General features: G+C 43.4%; 1 protein-coding gene across 6 annotated transcripts in view; it reads right to left on the minus strand.

The window, feature by feature from the left end:
• MTOR (mechanistic target of rapamycin kinase) overlaps positions 1-20303 on the minus strand; it is a 125496-nt gene that overhangs the window by 49107 nt on the left and 56086 nt on the right. For all 6 annotated transcript variants that reach the window (XM_089773066.1, XM_089773069.1, XM_089773068.1 and 3 more), the window contains one exon: positions 1939-2014. In XM_089773066.1, the coding sequence (XP_089629192.1) occupies positions 1939-2014 (76 nt within the window). The remainder of the gene's footprint in view (positions 1-1938; positions 2015-20303) is intronic.

The raw sequence follows: 20303 nt of genomic DNA on the forward strand, positions 1-20303 counted from the left end.
CCATTGAATTTCTGCTGCTGCTTCCCCTTTTGCCAAGAAAAGTTTCTTTTCAGATTTCTTCCTCTACCCCAGACCAGAATGGTGCAGGGGAGATTCCTGAATGCAAGTGAATTGGAGTGTGGGGTATGTGCGTGCGAATGTTTTTTAAATAAGTTAGAAATACTAAGTAAACTACTGTGCAAATACAGAAAGGTCTGGAAGCGTCATTTACTTATTTCAGCAAGTGTGCAAATAGACTGACAGACTGATTGATCTGCTTGTTTGAAGGTCCATTATCAAGATGCATCAGCTATTGGGTGTTTACTTGGGTGAAGGAAGGGTTAGAAGCACAACCCGATTTAAAATCTCTCTAGGTACTTATGTGGCCCCGTCACTGGAGTAGCTGAGTGCCTACCGAAAATGTAATAATACAAACATCATCATCTCCATTCTGCCTCAGATACAGACATCCAATAAAATGGATTGTTACTCAGAGTTGCTGAGCACCCACAATTTCTGCAGCTACATAAGGTGAGTTCTTGTGAAAGTCAGGTCTTTTGCATAGGTGCCTACGTATGGATTTAAGTGCCTCATTTTAGTTACACAAGCTTGACCACTTTAGCGTTAACCTTCACGCTGTAGGTTAGCACTTTTCCATTTAGCCATTAGATCAAGCCCATTTGCATACATGGGAGAGAGTTCAGACTGGAGCTTTGCCTAAGGTAGCACTTTGATTGGTATCTGGCCAGGCCGAGCCCACAGTACGTGCAACCCCAAGTTTCACCTGAATCATCTGAACTTCCAAATATAGAAGGCTGTAAATGCAGCCTAAGAGAGTGACTACCATCTCTATGGGATGTGTATACTCTCATTTCTGCTTTTGGTGATGAGTATTTAAAAAATATGAGCCAGAATAGACCAGGATTTCTGGCAAAGAGCTTCACAATGAGAGTGTGCTGGACTAATTCAGTACACTAGACCGCAGTCGACTCTCCTTTCCTCTCCCCCTGTGCTGGACAATCATATCTGTAGTCAACTACCGACCTGACAGATATCCTGTTTTCTAACCAATCACTTCTGGCATTTCATTAAAACATGTCAGGACAAGCAGAGAGAGAGAGAGAACCTCAGGCTACTATTCAGAGATTTATTATGCTTTAAAGCAAGACTCATGAGAATTGAAGGACGTTCTCCTGCCCACACACCCAACTCAACGACTCAAGAGTGAGCCGCACAGTTCAGAGTAGTCATGACAGCAAGTCTCCATGTAGGTTACAAAACATTTGGAAAAGTGAATTTGATGCTTTTATAATAGCACCCTTTATTCAAACAGTGATTTACTTGTGAGGAAGAAGCCAAGGAAGTTTTCCCGTCTAAATATTCCATAGCTCCCAGCTACTAGTAGGTTTCCTGCCTAATCTTGTTCCTTTTAATTTCCTGGAGCTTACATTAACCTTTGATAAATATACTACTGTTGTTAATTTACCTTGGTCTGGAGCTTTGATACTTACACGTGGCTTCCCTTGCTATAGGAATTTCACAGACAGGCCAGAACCTTTAGATCATCTGTCTGACCTCCAATATAAAACAGGCCTTTAGATTTCACCCATTTACCCCACCTTTGAACCCAATCATTTTCATATACTGCTGCATCCTAATAGTTCCAAAGTGCTTTTTGCGTTATAAGCACTTTTTAACAAAATAGTATCACTCCACCTGTCACTGAAATATAGCAGCCTTTGGAGTGGCACACAGCAGCTGATTAACAAAGCGTGGCAACACTAAATGAGTATTTAGGACTGGAGTGAACTGAAGCTGCACACTGAAGGAGTCACATTTACAGGGACATGAGCTAAAGCTATTTTACAGTAAAGAGCAGAAATATGGTCATGGAGGAAAAACTGAAAACATGGAGATACTCTGGAACAGGACTATCCAAACATCTAGACAGAGACTTACCAGCTCTCCAAAGTGCTTCATGGCATACTCAAGCACCCCAGCAGCTGCCTCGGGCTGTTGCAGCTTATTGTTAATGCTAGAAAGGAAAAAAAGAACATTTAGTGTAGTCTCTGATGTTTCAAGAACATAAGAACAGATATACTGGGTCAGACCGAAGATCCATCTAGCCCAGTATCCTGTCTGCCGACAGTGCCCAATACCAGATATCCCAGAAGGAGGGAACACAACAGGTAATCCTCATGCGATTCCTCTCCTGTCACCCATTTCCAGACAAATAAAGGCTAGGGACACCATTCCTACCCATCCTGGTTAATAGCCATTCATGGACCTAACCTCCATGAATCTATCTAGCTCTTTTTTGAACCTTGTTAAAGTCCTAGGCTTCACCACATCCTCCGGCAAGGGGTCCCACAGGTTGACTGTGCACCGAGTGAAGAAAAACTTCCTTTCAATTTGTTTTAAACCTGCTGCCTATTAATTTCATTTGGTGACCCCTAGTTCTTATATTGTGGGAATAAGTAAATAGCTTTTCCTTATTCACTTTTTCCACACCAGTCATGATTTTATAGACCTCTATCATATCCCCTCTTAGGCTACGTCTAAACTACACCTCTGTCGGCAGAGGGATGTAAATTAGACATATTGAAAGTGCAAATGAAGCCGGAATTTAAATATCTCGTGCTTCATTTGCATAATGGCAGCTGCTGCTTTTGTTCGAAATGGGGCTTTTCAGAAAAAAACGGCAGTTTAGATGAGGCATTTTCGACAGAAATGCCCCGTTTTGAAAGATCCGTGTACTCCTCATTTTGTCCTTCAAAAATGAGTACAGAATCTTTTGAAACAGGGCATTTCTGTCGAAAGTGCCCCATCTAAACTGCTGGTTTTTTTTTGGAAAATCCTCGTTTCTAAAAAAAAGCGGCAGCCACCATTATGCAAATGAAGCATGGGATATTTAAATCTTGGCTTCATTTGCACTTTCGATACTTCTTATTTACATCCCTCTGTCAACAGAGGTGTGTAGTTTAGACGTCGCCTTAGTCTCCTTTTTTCTAAGATGAAAAGTCCAAGTCTTTTTAATCTCTCTTCATATGGGTCCCATTCCAAACCCGTAATCATTTTTATTGCCCTTTTCTGAACCTTTTCCAATGCCAATATATCATTTTTGAAATGAGGCAACCACATCTGTACCACAACCACAGCAGTATTCAAGATGTGGACGTACCATTGTTTTATATACTCCTCCTCATTGCAGGAAGAGTAATGGTAGTCCAAATTAGGGGCTTTAGTTCAAACTACCTAGCCCATGCTGTGTATAGCTGCAGGCACGGAGTTCGAACTACCGGGCATTTAAAAATGGCGGCGCCCGGGAACATGCAAATAAAGCCCGGGATATTTTAATCCTGGGCTTCATTTGCAAGTTCGAATGACTATATTAGCCACCCTAGTTCGAACTAGGGTAGCTAGTGTAGACATACCCCTAGAGACTAACAGATTTATTTGGGCATAAGCTTTTGTGGGTCAAACCCACTTCATTACAGGAGAACAAACTGAGTCAATTACATTTATTGATAGAGCATCCCACTTTCTCAAAAGCTTCTTGAGTTGCTGAAAGTAACAGGTATTGGAATGTGTAAGAGACATTTTAACACCATGTACACAAACCAGAAAATAGGCATAGCACAAACAATATACACAGCATCAAGGTCCCTTAGCAAGTGGCCATTGCATAACACCGCTGGTTCACAACAGGGCTAACATTTCTCAGGTCATCCTCTCAAGACTCATAACTCCACAGAATTTAGACTCTTTGCTTTGCACCTAAACAACACAACGGGGCTGCACTGGTTGGGAATAGCCATAGTAATTCTGTCACTCACTCCCTTCTCTGCAAAAGTTCCATTCTCTCCCTTCTCCACGCAGAAGGAGTCCCATGTAAGCTTGCAGCTTGTATGCTGAGACCCTAACCCCCACTCCAACAGCAGGCCTAGCGGAGAGGAGACTGATTACTGCCCTTCCTCAAATGCAAACGGAGGTGGACTCATGATCCCAGTGCTTCCCCATCACCTAGGGCATCACATTTGGCCCATCAGGATTCTATGTGCGGCCTGCAAGACATTTTGTTTATCGTTGGTCATGCACAACATTGCCAGATTCTGCTGGTTTCTGTCCATGGATTGCACAAAACACTGACTGTAAGAGCCGTGCACTCCATTTGTATCCAATCAACACACTGCTACAGTTCAAGTGTCACTCCCCGCAAATTCGAAGTACGCAAGTGCAGTTAGTAAAATTATCTTATTCCGGGAAACCATCTCACAGCCCACTGACATGAAAAAGGGCCACACACTAGTCTAGGTTACCCATTGCTGACATAGGGGGTTAAGACTGGTCCTGGACTGCAGAGCTCTGAATTCCATTCATTACATGCAAGGTATTGGCAGTTCTCAGCAGGCCAGATGGCATCTATGACTGGAGATGAACCCACTGAATAACACTGTGACATGCAGGTATAAGTCTTCATGGTTACATTCACTAGAACCTCTTGTGTAACTGTCATACAACTAATGATGAGCCCTTTTGGCTTTTGAACATCAAGAGATTGCACTGAGCGATGTTTTAAAATTTAATTTTGACACTTTTGATGGATTTCTCTGTAATGGATATGAGGCCTGTCTAAAATAGGTCAAATCAGATAAAAACAAATGGATAGGAAACACCCAGAGATCCACAATGCTCAATCGGAAGACATGCTGATGACCTCTGGGATTGGCTGATGTGCACAAGAGCTTACTGTAGGGGTCTGATCAGACAACACACCTGTGCCATAAAATTTATTTCAGTAAGACTGGGAATTAGCAAAATTATAACCACCATGAGAGAGGGACGGAAGAGAAGAACAGGTTTTCCAATAACTATTGCCACATATTCAGAACAGGGAAGTTGTATTTGAAATGAGCTGTCCTCCCTCATTGTCCAAGATTACTGCCCATATTTTTAATTCTGCTGCTGTCCTTTTTAGCTACCAATTGCCCAATTTTCCATGGCAGAGGAACGTGACTGAAGTCACAAACAAAAGGAAACGCTGTAGAGACTAAAAGTCAGTGCTAGTGTTCACAGCTGCTTAACTGCAGTTTTCACTACTGGTGAAACTCAACTAAGCTCCTATTCCACTAACAATAAGAGACAGAGGCACAAATAAATATACAGTAAAACTCCATTAGTCCGGCATCCAATGCTCCGGGACTCCTGATGGTCCGGCACCATCAGGAACCCGGAAGTGCTGGGGCAGCCGGACAGGCTTCCCCCATTCAGCTGCTGCTGAAACTGACCAGCAGCTGAATCGGGGAAGCTGGGAGCACAGCAGCTGGGGTGCTGCCTGGTTGGTCTCGTAGCACTGCCCCTCGGGGCTGCGGGACCAACCCAGCAGTACCCCAGCTGCTCTTGGGGACACCTGGGGCAGAGCAGCTGGAGTGCTGCCAGGTTGGTCCCGCAGCGCCAAAAGACGGCGCTGCGGGACCAACCCAGCAGGACCCCAGCTGCTCTGCCCCAGGGGTCTCCGATTCAGCCGCTGCTGAAACAGATCAGCAGCTGATTCCAGGAAGCCGGGGGCAGAGCTGCTCTAACCGGGGCTTCCTGGAATTAGCCGCTGATCTGTTTCAGCAGCAGCTGACTTGGGGACCCCTGGGACAGAGCAGCTGGGGTTCTGCCAGGTTGGACCCGCAGCGCCGAGGGGCGGCGCTACGGGACCAACCCGGAAGCACCCCAGCTGCTTTGCCCCAGGCGTCGGGATTCAGCCGCTGCTGAAACTGACCAGCAGCGTCAGTTTCACCAGCAGGCTGAATCCGGACGCCTGGGGCAGAGCAGCTGGGGTGCTGCGGGGTTGGTCCCATAGTGCCGCCCCTCGGCGCTGCGGGACCAACCCGGCAGCACCCCAGCTGCTCTATTGCAGGCATCCCCGATTCAGCTGCTGCTGAAACTGACCAGCAGCGGCTGAATCAGTGACGCCTGGGGCAGAGCCGGACTATCGTAAGGGGGGGGCTATGAAGGGTCTGGGGTGGCATCCCCTCCCACCCTACTCCAGACCCCTCATAGCCGCCCCTTCTGATAGTCCGGCATATCTGATAATCCGGCACCCCCGGGTCCTAAAAGTGCCGGATTATCGGAAGTTTACTGTAGCTGTGTGCATTTTTATATAAAACAATACATTTGTAATCAACATGACCATGGTATTGCAAGGCTAGGGTATCACTGAGTACATGTGATTTCTAGAGGAAATTCTGCTCCATCTGTAAAAAATCACAGCAATGAATGCTGGAAAGGACTTCTGGATTCTTTTTTGCTATATCTAGTTCCCAGTCCACCACTTTTTCCTTTTGATGCCACTAGATTTAGGGATTCAAATGAGATTTAGCACCGTGACCAGCAAGAGACTTAAGCACGACTTGTGTTTCTGCTTGCATATTCCATTTCTTCATTTTAATTTCCTCTGATTCATTCTGCCTTAATCTAGGACTTCCTTACTGGCCCCTTTCCTCTTGTCCTCCTCCACATATTCCAGAGCCTCGTGCCATTAAGTACCAGCTGCAGATATTCAGAGTTCCTGAGTGATTGCGGCTTTTTTTTTTAAATCCGGGACCAACATCCCCTAAAAGGAACTGGATTAGAGATTCGTCCCAAAGCATAATCTGGGAGAAATAATGCTATCATGGGTGCACCCTAATTTACAGGTTTTAGTGCTAGCTTGGTTAAATAGGCTGTTGCCATTGCAAATACACGATATTTTCAACTCCATGGCTTCTTTAAGCCTTTATCTTCTTTTCATTCATAGGCTTTCAAGAGCATGATAAAATGAGTAGTCCTGTGGCACCTTAGAGACTAACAAAAATATATAGGATCATGAGCTTTTGTGGGTAAAGCCCACTTCATCAGATGAGTTGGAGTGGAAAGAATAGAATCCAAGATATATAAACAGCAAGGGTATGGTCTACACTACAGTGTTATTTCAAAATATCTTATAAATATCTTATTTCGAAATAATGCGTCTACACACAAAATGCATTTCGAAATAGCCACTGAATGGACTCTGAATCGCATTTAAGGCTGGCTGGAACCAGTTCCAGCAGGGCACCAAGTCAGGACTTACTGCTGCCTGAGGCGATCTGAGGTCTGTGCTTAAAGGCCGCCCCCCCGACAGTTCTCAGGTTTCCCTGCTTGCTTGTCTACCTCGATGAGGGACAGCAAAGCATTTTGTCTCTGCATGCTCTGGTCCCCCTCACTCGGGACACCACAACACTCTGCAACATGGAGCCAGAGCCACCCATGGGCACTCTGGTGCTTCTCTTGGTTGCTGTGAGCCTGGCTGCACTTTCTGCAGGCTGCCATCCGGGAGGTTCATCAGGGGGGCTGTCAATATCCAGGAGGCCCTGCGGGAGAGCTTTCACCCTGAGGAGCACTAAGAGCCTCCCTGGTCTGCTCCACCGGGGGCTTGTGCCTCATTCCCCCCTCACGTCCTTCCATTTACCCCTTCCTAGCACCCGTTCCTGATGTCAAATAAACATCATGAACACAAACTCTCTTTATTTAACAAAACTGAGAGGGGGGATGGGAATGAAACTCTGGTGAGACTGGAGAAAGGAGGCAGAAGAGGAGAGAAGAGAGGGTGGGAAAGGGGAGGGGGAAACCTGGGAGGAGGGAGCTGGAAGGGGGAAGCAAGGGGAAGAACGGGGAGGGGAAGCTCAGGGTTGGGACTCTCGCCAAACCAACTTGATTTTCATGCAAACCTGCTCCTGGGTTCGCATGTGGCCTTTGGTGGCCAGGCTGGCAGCTATCCTGCCCTAGATGGCTGCGTTCCTCCATCTAGTGCGGAGATCATGGATGTTGGGGGCATCCCCCCAAACCTGAATAAGGTCCATGATCTCCACACTGGACCAGGAAGGTGTTCACCTTCTCCGGGCCCTGTCAGGCTCCTGGGAGCTGGCAGACTGCTCTTGGGAAGCTGTGGAGGGCTGGCTGCTGGCGGCTTGCTGGCTCATGTTTTGGGGCCACTGGGTCAGGGGCAGTGACTGCTGGCTCTGGGCTGGCAGGCTTGGAGCTGAGCTGGCACAGGCACTGTGGCCAGAGTCTACCCCTTTAAGGGCTCCAGGGAGAGGGAGAGGGAGAAGAGTGTTCTTGGTTGGAGTAGCCACCAGGGCACCCTCGGAAGGCTGGAGGCCCTCTATTTTGAAATAAGTGTCTATACAGCACTTATTTCGAAATAGCTATTTCGAATTTGGCGTTATTTCTCATAGAATGAGGTTTACCAAATTCGAAATAAGCGATCCGCTATTTTGAATTTATTTCAAAATAGCGGTTTGGCTGTGTAGAAGCTAAGAAAGTTATTTCGAAATAAGGGCTGTTATTTCGAAATAACTTTGCTGTGTAGACATACCCCAAGAGTAGTTACCTGTCAACTGTAGAACTCATGTTAATAAAGCTAATTAAGTGGGCTGAATGTGTCCCATTCATAGCTTTTGATGTAAAAATGCAAATGTCAAAGGCCTGGGAAATTGGCTTTGTAGTGTGTTAATCAATGTTTTTATTTAAGCCCCTAGGGTAACAGTGTTGAACTTGCAGATTAATTCCAGTTTATCAGTCTCTCTCTGTAACTGGGCAGTAACATTCCTTTGTAGAAGAATGCCTACTTTTAAATTAATGACTGAGTGTCCAAAAAGTAGCTATTCTCCTACAAAAGAATTTAATTGATAGGTAACTGCATTTTGTTGTTATATATATGCTGGATTCTGGTTTTTTGTTTTTGTTTTTTGCAGTGGCCCCCAATCCTCACTCCTGCTCTAAGTCATACATAGACTTGGGAAGATATATGGATATTAACTACTAAAGAGCCATTGGAAACACCTGGACTTCAATAATAAAATACAATATAAGAGCTCATCTGATCTGCAGCAGGGGGCTTGTGTTTTGGTTGTGGACTTGTTCTCTTGCAGTATTTATGTACAAAAATACATACCCTGGTTTGATTTCAGTGGCAGAAAGATTGAGACTAGATTATATAGCATTCATGGTTATAGATGAAGCCCACTGCACACTAGCACCTCGGAGGGCCCAAGCTAGTAGGTATTGTATGCTCCAGCTTTGCAGTGGGGTAGAAGGGGGGGGGGGGGGCTGGAGTGCCAGCTGGGCTCCCCAATGCTGGAGGGGGCCCTGAGCCTCGGGGGCTGGATCCAGGCAAGCTGGGGGCCACATCTGACCTCCGAGGTTCCCTACCCCTGATTCAGAGTTTCATTGTCCATGCATGTAGTCTGCTTACATCACAACCCTTAATCTGGATGCATCACGCATATCATCTTGTTTTCCTATACAATGAGAACTGCGCACCCTTTGGGGCACACAGAACCCAACTACAAGGGTACACAGGGCTCTCTACAATCAGGTCAGACTGTTTGTGCCACAGTCTAGCCTTATAAAGCTGACTCAAAGACACTACAAAAGTGGTGAGGAAGACAGGGCCTGGAATGTTTCGTGGCGTTGCATGCTTGGGATGGGAAGATTCACACCCCTAGCCCCCACTTTTCCAAAATGCCGTTAAATGGGCAACAGAGAGAAATAGGTACAAGTTTAATTCATGCCTGCTCTACAGAGACCCAGCTTTGTGTCTGAGAGGTAACAGACAATGGTGCTTTATTCCTTCCTACCATAGCACAGGGGGAAAACACCCAGGAAACCATGAGGCTGGCTCCTGGTGGATTTTTTTGTTTGTTTTTTTAAATTCACTACATAGCCGCCTCCTGTGGGGCTTCTGGAGGCCCAAATGGTTCAAGGCCCTCCCTTTCTATTGCAGTGACCTGAAAGGGAAACACTGCAACATAAAACACTTGAAATGGATATTTTGGTTCCATGAATGAGATGGTCACCCACAACTTGTCCCATTCCAATTTAAGTCACTGCAAGGCAAGGGATGGGAGATATGATCCTGATTATCCCTCATCGAGTGCATTTAATACTTTAAAGAATTCAGAAGGGTACTAATCATGATTAACACAAATAACCAGGAAAGGACTTTTGGGTTCTTTTTCTTGAAAGTCGCTGATTTCCGCTATGGCAAGTCAGAATTTGTCAGTTAAACTAGCTAAAAAAATCGAGATCTTGATACTTAACCTGCTTCACAGGCATGTCATGAGATTTATTGAATTAATGGTTGTGAAATGCTTTGGCTGCTTTTCAAGACACCAGAAGAAAAGTGAAATATTAGTATAATGTTTCCATGCACTCTTGATTTAGTTCTTCACCTGTGACTCTTCCCAGCCTGGTTAAACTTCCTTGATACAGTTCAGATACTTAAGGAGTGCACCAGATAGAACAGAATGAATGCTTGAGAACAAAAAAGGAAGATGAGCTCAAAATGCACTAAGTGGAACCAAACTCCATTGGGCTAAGAATGCACAGCCAATCACACTTTCCATAGTTAGTCACCAAGGCAGGACAAGATTAGGAATATCCCTGCTTCTCAGTGGTGGCAATCAAAGAACATACCGCCTCCACACTTCCCAAGCAGGAGCTAGTCAGTGCTGCATCATAAAAGTGATAAATGTCCGTCACATTTCATAGCCCGATGATTTAGAGAGCCATTGGCAGACACATCACTCCCCACATGTCTGACAGTTAATTACTTCCAACTTTATCTTTCTTGTCAACGCTTGCTGACAAATTGGCCATTATCTTTTATTCTTTAGCAATTAGCAGAGCTCGTTCACTGACAGAGCCTGGTACTTTTTTATGGGCACGTTTCCTTTGCTGTCCAGAATAGAATGATATGTTCTGCACTCCAGACAAGCCTTAACAAGGCACAATTTGCAGGAGAGGTGGGGGAGGGAGGGAAGACCTTGATTTAAAAGTGAAGCTGCTGTATCTATAGCTTTGCAGCTGTCAGTCAGGAAAACTTCTCTTTCATGATAGAAATTCTGGCCCAGGTACTAAACAAACAAGGGATAAAATGGGTGGTATTTAAAAGAGAATGTGTCAGTCCAACCCAGATAATTCCTTTTTTATTCACCCTCCAGGGAGTTCTGGAATGCACTGAGGAAGGTGCTCAGGCATGTGAGTCTACATTGGAGGTTCACCTGGCAGGAAAAATAGAGAGGCAACCCTCTGGGTCCTTCTCCCACAATTGCCCTGATGTAGACCATCCTTCCCCCGTTCCATCCCTCTGTCCCGGGGTCACTTCCTACAGACACTGGTATGGGAGGGGGGGTGATGGTCTAACTGAAACAGCTCTAAAAGCTGGCATCACAGTGAACATTCAGAATCCAGACTATTGGCATGGGCAGCCCAGGAACATTAGTCATGAACTAAAAACACAAAAGCCTATTATTTAAACAAGACAAGAGGTTCATACGTGGAGACTTTCTATTCTCTCTCTGTGTGTTATCCATTGCACAAGAGATGGCAATCCCCCCCCCCCAGACTCCAAAAATATTGCATTATTTGTTCACTTTTTTTTTTAAACAAGCATTTTCTGCCATAAGAATTAGTGCAATGAGAAATCCCTAAATCCAACCTTTGTGCTCAGTTGGCAAAATCTACTAACCATTTGTTCAAAAAACAAAGTCAGATCTGATTCTGATTATTCTGGATGAGCAAACAGGAAAATAAGCTAGAGGAGGGAACGGTTCACTTTCCAAAAACACCTTCAACTATTCGCTATCTGCAAAGGGAAAAAAGGTCAAAAATATTTTTAAATTGTATTTGTATTTGAATGATTCATAGGAGAACAAACAGGAGTCCTATGTACAATCAATTCTTGGCATTAAATAAAAGTCAGAAATATTACTTTGCAACATGTCCTTGGAATAATCCCCAATGAGGAGCTTAGCTCTGCTATTTCTTTCTTTGACTGTAGTGCCCGGAAGACCCAATCTGGATTAGGGTTTTGTTGTGCTAGGTGAAGTACTGATTTAGTCCCTACCCCAGAAAGACACTGACAAGCAGCCACCAAAGAGAAGGTGAAAGGGAGGTAGTCAAATAAATATATAATTTTTATATACAAATGAATGTCATGAAAGTAGATCCTTTCCTAAAATATCAACCTCCCTATCTGGCTCAGCCTACACAGCGTAAGTTTGCTCATACATTGTAGAAATTACAGCAGAGAAGTGGGTCTTTGGCAAGGACCCCCCTTCAGTTATGCACTGGAAAGAACAAATGTTTATAGCATTTGGAGAGGCTGGGTTGTACTGCAGGTGATGCAGGCTTCACCCAGAATTGCTGTCTGGCTCCTTGGATACGTCTCTTGTGAAAAAAATTGGTTACATGTGGATGTGCACCACCAGTTGAACACACATGCTGCCGGCTATGGGTAAAGGGGGCATTCTGCTAAACAGCTGGGTGGCATTTAAATCTCTCCTTGATGGCTGCCCAAGGGCTCATTTCACAGGGAACACTAGACAATGCTGTACTGAAAGAATGACCAAGAAGAGAACAAGGAGAGGACAGAGTTACAAAAGCCAAGAGAGGAAAGGATCTTAAAGCAGGTGTCCCTGGGTATCAAAAGCAGCAGAGGATTCAAGAAAGGTCAACATATAGTAAAGGTCCTGAGACTTACCCAGAAAAAGGTAACTGGGAAAGCTCAGTGAGATAGCAGCGTTTGTGGAGCAAACGGGACAGAAGCCAAGATGAAGTCAGTAGACAGGAACCTGAAGAACAGTTGAGCATGGTATGTCTGATGGATTCAGAAGTGAAAGCATAAAGGAAAAGGAATGGGTAGCTGGCAAGGCAGGTTGGGTTTAAATGCAAGTTTAATGAGGACTGGGGAGAGCAGAATAGCTTTGTATTTTGAAGGGAAGAGCTGTGCAATAGAAGTGAGGAACAAATGAGGCATTCAGGAGGTTTGGGGAAATACACTTGCTATATAAAGTACTGTTTATTTTATCACAATAGTGTCAGTAATCCATTCAGGATCAGGACCCCATTGTGGCAAGTGCCATACAGTCATGAAAACAATGGCCACTATCCCAAAGAGACTACCATCTAAGATGAGAAGTGACTCGTGAAGGGTAGGACAGAGGGATCCAATTTTTATAGATACACAACAGTTTAATTTTTAGATAAGTGTGTAATCTGGTCTCATCCACCTTCCAACTCATCATCAGCAATTTCTTGCAGATAATATGGCCAAGGTCGAGCTTGAGGAGAGAGCTGAAGAGCTAGCTGCTTATGGATAAATGCAAAAAGGAGAAACCAAGTTAGCGGGCAGCATGGAAGAAGGGACAAAGGCATTTGTATGAGAATCTGATTGAGCAGACATTTCCCACTACACGCTTCCATTGTTCCTCTTCAGAGGACAGAAGACTGCCGCACACTGAATGTGTTAATGACTTTCTGTTAAAGGTCACTTCAGTACAAATAGAGGGGTTTTTTAATCACAAAACTTCCGAGGCAGGAAAAACTCACATTAATGATGAGGGAGTGGGGATTCACTGGGAGTTTCTGAGCATAGCAAGTTTGCATATTATTCTCACGTGTACCTACAATAGGGGATTGTTTTTCATCCTTACTACGTATGATAAAAAATAAAACAAATCCCCACAACGCCTGGCTCCTGAGTTGCTCTGTGTCCTTTGTTAATCTGACAGGTGTAGTTTGAGTGATACAGGTTATAGTTCATATTATACTGCAGAGCATTCAATACACTGTTTCTTAAGAGTAATAAGCTCAAAGCACTCTGCTACTAAATCTTACATAGGTGAGTAGAAAATGCTGGTTTTTGTGTGTGTGTGTGGATAAAGGAGATTTTTTGCCCAATCCTGCTTGAGTCTGGGTTTCTTGTTTATTAGATGGATTTTGCCTTTTCTCCTCCCTTGGATTTAGTTTTCCCTCACTGATTACTGAAGGCATATTGACAGCTCATGAAATCACCATTACGGTAGCTGACTGGAATGTGTTTTCAAAGGGAAACGAGTCATTTAAAAACAGACACACACCTCTCTGGATATGAGCTCTTTTGAGGTTGGGGGGACAGGCTGTGCTTTTTCCTGGAAGTCCCACAATAACATTAAAAGCAGCTATATCACTTCCAAAGAGGGCAGTGTCAACACCTTCAAAATGTGTGTGAAAATTAATACCAATAGGGTATTTTCCTCCCCAAAGAGCAGTGACGTACTGCTCTTGCCCCTCTTCAGACAGGTCCCGAGGCCCTGAGGCACTTGCCATTAATTCATTGCTCAGACATAACCTTCTAAAATTCTATTACATTCTTAAGGAATTACAAGACTGTTTTCCAGTTATCGCTGCCTGGGACTGGACAGAAAATGAACAACGCTAAAGCATCCAGGCACACACAGAATCCTGAGGGACTAATGTTCCAGTCATGCAGAGCCATCAGTGGCTTTTAGTCAGTGTTGTGACTGGGATTCATAGCAATTTACTGGACTAGAATCAGGTGGATATTTTCCTTTCAGTTTCCAGAAAAAGATGATCTACAAAATCTTTCAGGATAAAAAAAGTGGGGAAATATCCCCCAAGACTGAAATGGTTTTGCTAGCCAACCTCAACACAGAGCAAATCCCTCATTTAGCCCTCCCCTCCAGAGGTGGTATCTTTACAGTCAAGGACACTATCAAAGGAAAACATAATACCATTATATAAATCCATGTTATGACCACAGCTTGAATACTGTGTGCAATTCTGATTGCCCCTCTCAAAAAAAAAAATCACTAGCAATATGGGACTATGCAGTTTACAAAAGACACAGTTGGAGGGAGGGGTGATGATAGAAGTCTATAAAATGACTGACGTGAAGAAAAAGCGTAGTTTACTCCCTCTACATAACACAAGAACGAGGTCTGAAATTAACAGACAGAAGGTTTAAAACAACATAAGAAAATATTTCTTTACACAATGACCAGTTTGTGAAATTTGTTGCCATGGGATATCAGAAAGGCCAGAAGTATAAATACATTAAAAAAAATAAAAGAATTGGATAAGTTTGTGGAGGACAGGTAATAACCTTAATGCCCTGGGATGTGACCCTATGCTCTGGTTGTCCTTAAATCTTTGACTGCCAGAAACTGGGACTGGACAACAACAAATGGATCACTCAACTGTCCTGTTCTGTTCTGTTCATTCCCTTTGAAAAATCTGAAACTAGCCACCCTGTCAGAAGACAGGATAAGGCTAGACAGATCATTGGTCTGACCCAGTATAGCTGTTCTTATGTCTTCACTCCAGGGAAAAAGATATATTCTTAATGCAACATGTCTTCACTAGGAATTAACCATGCAGTACAGAAGGCAGTTTGTAGTTTCCACACAAGTGAACAGGCAGGCACACCTTTTTTCGAAGAAGACAAAGGCAAATCCATCTTAAATTTGCATATACTCACACATTCAGTAGTGCATTCAACTTGGCAAAAGATTAGTGCCTCATACTCACTGCTTGTTGAAGTAAAACATTTTGCAAATAGATCTCTGAAATTAAGAGACTTCAAAAGAATCTAATGCTGGTTCACTTAAATTACAGAGAAAACTCCATTAGCAATAGACAGGTTTCTAGTCTACACTGTTCATCTTCAGCTGGTTGAAAAAAACCTCAAGTTTAACCCACTTCTCCTTCCTCCCTAACTTCCTCTGTATTGCAGGACCTGATTTGCTTTCAACATCCTGATTAAGCTGATAATATATATAATAATCTGCAATGCAATTTTATCAACTTCCAGTTACAAAATTAAAGTTTTTATTTTCAGGAGAGTTTGGCTACCATTCTGTATTTTCGTGAGGTTTTATTTGGGGAAGAAGAAGAAGAAGAAAAAAAGATGCTGCTAATGTCCAAATTATCTTTTTTTTGGGGGGGGGGGGGGAAGAGAGTGAGGATTTCAACTTCTTGAAAAACAGATAAAAGAATATTTTAATCCTATACAATTTTTTAAACAAAAAAGGAGCTAGCTCCATTGTTAGCTGATTACAAGCATTATGAGGGGTAGATCAAAGCTGCAATATAAGACAGAGGGGCAGCTGGAAATTTAGATAACTCTTTTAAGGTAAGTTCTGCATTTTGGTTTAGTGTGAACATCTATGGAGTTTTTCTATTTCTTACGCTCTTCTCTCTCTCTCTCTCTGGTATCATTGTTGTCTTCTTGTCTGGATACAGATGGCAGTCCCCAGCAGGAACACAACTCGGCAAGACAAAGCAATGGAAGGGATTTGATAGACATTTTAAAAAAATGCTCTGATTGCTCTAATTTCCACAATCAGATTTCATATTTTATGTGGAAATCTAAGGCAGCAGTAGAAACCAATGTTTTTTAAAATGCAGATCAGTCAGTTTGCAACACTGGAAGAGTGTTCCAGTTGCCATGGTTCACAAAAATGTGGATCCATTTGTGGCCCAGGCTATAATCACAGAAAAGAATGAAAACTGAGGCTAACAAAAGTTATCAAGAAGTGATTTCACCCTATGTGGTCTGCGTGCATAATCTTTAGCAGACAGGGTAAAGGCAACGAGTTTAGTAAAAAGTTTGGCACAGAAAATCATGGATGAGTCACGGTACATTTCGATAAAATCTCTAGTTTTAATCCACATTTCTGACTTGGCCTTGATTGTTCAAATGCCTTCTCTCCACCCTAGTCCTGCTTGGCCAGGCCTCCCAGACAGCAATTCACACTCCTTCAGGATAGCAAGGGTAGGTATATAAGGTGACCAACTAATGTAACAAAACAAAGGGTGAAGGAGACGGGAGAAATCAGTAATCACAAAAACGGAGGTCCACGACAAACTCACTGTCCTAATGACCAAGGACAAAGTACTCAAGCCTTCAGCAAAGTGTTTTTAGTGTTGCTTAAAAAAATACTGCAACTTATGTTAGGTTATGAATGCACCAAACAGGTACAGAATAAGAAAGCAGCTTCTGTTTTGGAAAGGCTTTTTAAAAAAAAAAATCAGACTCGAATTGGGACTGAAAAAACAAACCTATCAACAAAGCAGCTACCACCAGAAGGAAAGTGCTCAGATGCTGGGCTTTCTTCTCCTTTTAGCTTATTCTGTACACCTAATGCTTAACAGAAAGATTCCAGTGCTCCCTGCTCTCTGAAGGTCACCAACAATATAGTCTGTTATTCAAAATTTAAAAGATGTTTGAGAACTCAAAAAGTATGTGAAAACAGATTGGGTCCCCACCTTATCTTCTCACAAAAGAAAGATAAGCTTTGCTTTAACAGATATCTTTCAGAAGGCCCTAAAATCAATCTCCCTCAGTGAGTGGTGAGAACACAGTAGCCATCTTGCATTAACCAGAAAAGGTTTCAAAAGCTTGGAAGGAAAGGCACCTTTCTGCTTTAATGCAGATGCTCAGAGGCAGAGCAAAATTAGAGAGTCAAACTGAGGTTTAACCCTTCTCCTGTCCCCACCAGGTCCACTGACCCGGCAGTGGGAAAGAGGGGCAAAGGAAGCAACTGTGCTGGGGCCAAGTGATTCAAAAGGGTCTGTGGCTCCCAGCCACTGCAGCAACCCAACAGCTGGAACTCCAAGTCCTTTAAATTGCTGCCAGAGCGCTCTGGTTGTTCCCCACCCACCAAAAGGCTGCCTTTCCCATTATTCTGAAAGTTTCACCTATTCAAATCAAGTTTTATATTCCCTGTGCAGAAGTGCAGGGAGCTCTCCTCTGGGATTAGAAGCTGAGGCTTTGGGGAACAGATAATCTTCTGGCTCAGGGATTTATTTGCCTTTGTTGGCCAGTTTCCCCTATGGCTTGTGTTCAGGCATCCCTGAATCCTTGATACAACAAACGTTTGAAAAAAAATCACCACAAAACATCTCCATTAAGCCATTAAAATTATTCCCATGCTTGGGAACAAATGTTCTGGGAAACCAATGTCAGCAAAGAGCTGTTTTCAATAACCATCACAGTGATTGACTGTTCAGAGGCCAGACCAATCCCCTTCATCTTTCCAGTGAAATCTCACCACATCGCTTACAGGCCTTACAGTTGGCTGGATTTCCAGTGTTGATATAAAAACCTGCACACAGTGGCCTGCTGATGAGCTTTGTAGGGTGAGGCGGTGAAAACCAAAACAATCCAATTCTCAGCCAACCCTGTTGGACATGCTGCAGCAAGTCTCCCTCCTGCTAATGTCAACCCTTTAATAAGTGAGATGTGATAAAGCTAGCAAAGGAAAACATTTAGGAGAAAAAGATAGGACCAGAGGCCCAGAGTCTTTAGGCATCAGATATGCAAGGTCAGAACTCTGCCAAGACAGTATAAATATCACATGCTATTCCAGGAGTTAATACCAATGATTTTTTTTAAAATCAAATCACCACACTTTCTCTATCTTCCCTCACATCTTTAGTAATTAAAGCTAATCAAGGCAGTAAGTCTTTCTATGTCTCAGTTTTTATTTGTATGAACTGCATTTCTCCTCCACTTACTTGTTTTTATAACCATAATAATGGAATATATTTACAGGCTGCAGCAACAGAGACTGTAGAGGTATCTGTTCTTACTCATCGTCAGTATAATCAGGACATTTCCCTAGAACAGTAACGGGAATAGACTTGCATATCTCTGAAATAATCCTTCCATTCGTTTTCTGACTCCAGCCTGGAAATCTGCAGCATTCTGTTCTCTCATCTACTGGATACATTCTCTACTATTGATTACATAACCAAATCACTCAGTCAACAACACTGTTTGACTTCAATAAGAAATTAGTTACTAACGTAAGTCTATTAATTGTGAACTGCAGAGTTAAAAACAACAAACATGAGCATTATTAAAATATCCAGAGCTTAAACTACACACACACACTTTACACATCTGGAGGAAATACACATATCCCAAAGATCTGTTGCTAGGAATACAGTTCCTGCATTTTGCCAGCAGCGAAGAATCTACTAAGCCCCCGCTGTCAATCACAGTAGGCGACAACAGTGGGTTAGGTCCCTAAAAGCATTTACCAGCTGCATGTATGTGCTCTGCAATGACCAGCTAATTACGTAACACCACCTAGTGATATAAGCCTTGTTTGCACAGGGAAAAGCACAAGGTCAGACATAACCATATCCAGAATTACAGCTGGTAGGATTCCAGCATTATTTCCCTACCTGGTGTGAAAAAGAATTGGTCATCTTCTGGACACGTGTTACAGAACTATACAATTGCAGTGGTTCTCAAACTGTGGGGCATGATCCCATTTTAAAGGGATTGCCAGTAGGGATGTTAAATATCAGTTAATTGAACAGTTGATTAACCTCATGAATTCTTATAGATTACTTCATTATTTTAGGCTGTGTCTAGACTACACCTCTCTGTCGACAGAGAGATGTAGATTAGGCATGTCGAAATTGCTAATGAAGCAGGGATTTAAATATTCTACGCTTCATTAGCATAAACAAGACCACCACTTTTTTTCTAAACGGCGTTTTTTCGGAAAAAACAAAAAAACACAACCACCACACACCGGCAGTCTAGACGGGGATCTGTCAAAAAATAAAGCCTTCTTCGAAAGATCCTGTATACTAAAAAAGGGTTTATTTTTCGACAGATCCCTGTCTAGACTGCCATTTTTTTTAAAAAGCTCTGTTTCAAAAAAAGCGACGGCCATGTTTATGCTAATGAAACGGAGGATATTTAAATCCCTGATTCATTAGCAATTTTGATGTGCCTAATTTACATCTCTCTGTCGACAGAGAGGTATAGTCTAGACATACCCTTATAGTCCCCGGGGGTGGGGCTGGCAACCAGTGCGCTTTGGCCCCACTCCTGAGGAGCCCCCTGACACTCCCCGCTGCTACCTCTATATGAAAGGCAGCTGCGCAGAGTGGCAGCAGTCCTTGTCCGGGGGGAAGGAAGAAAAGGGGATTGAGCTCCTGGATCTGGCTTAAGCTAGAACTGAGCTGGGCTGCCTGACCGCCTGGCTGCTAATACACTTTTAAATGCAGAGCCGCAGCAGAGGTATGTCCCGAACCTGGCATAAGCCAGGCTGTTGGCCAGCTTGCTAAAAAATGTACTGGTGGAAGGAGGAGGGGGGAATGTGTGTAGTCTATAGCATTAACCTATAAGCTTTTGCTTATCAGTTAATCGACTACACAATTACATCCCTAGTTGCTACGACTGGCTTAGACTTGTGGAGTCCAGGGCCGAAGCCCAAGCCCCACTGCTTGGGGCTAGCACAGAAGTAGCGTGTACATTTCTGATCCTGGTGCCAACAGGACATCAGCAGTTCTGGTCCTAAATAAGAATTCAAGGAAAGCAAAATTAAAGCTCAAGACATGCTACAAAGCCAAATGCTCTTTGTCCATCTGTTGGAGATTTCTGCAGAAATTTTGATGTAATTTTATTCCTTTCACCACTCTTTAATCTCAAAATGATAAAGCAT

The sequence above is a fragment of the Pelodiscus sinensis genome, chromosome 24, assembly GCF_052426305.1.
Source record: "Pelodiscus sinensis isolate ZL-2025 chromosome 24, ASM5242630v1, whole genome shotgun sequence".
In the NCBI taxonomy this organism is placed as follows: domain Eukaryota; kingdom Metazoa; phylum Chordata; order Testudines; family Trionychidae; genus Pelodiscus; species Pelodiscus sinensis.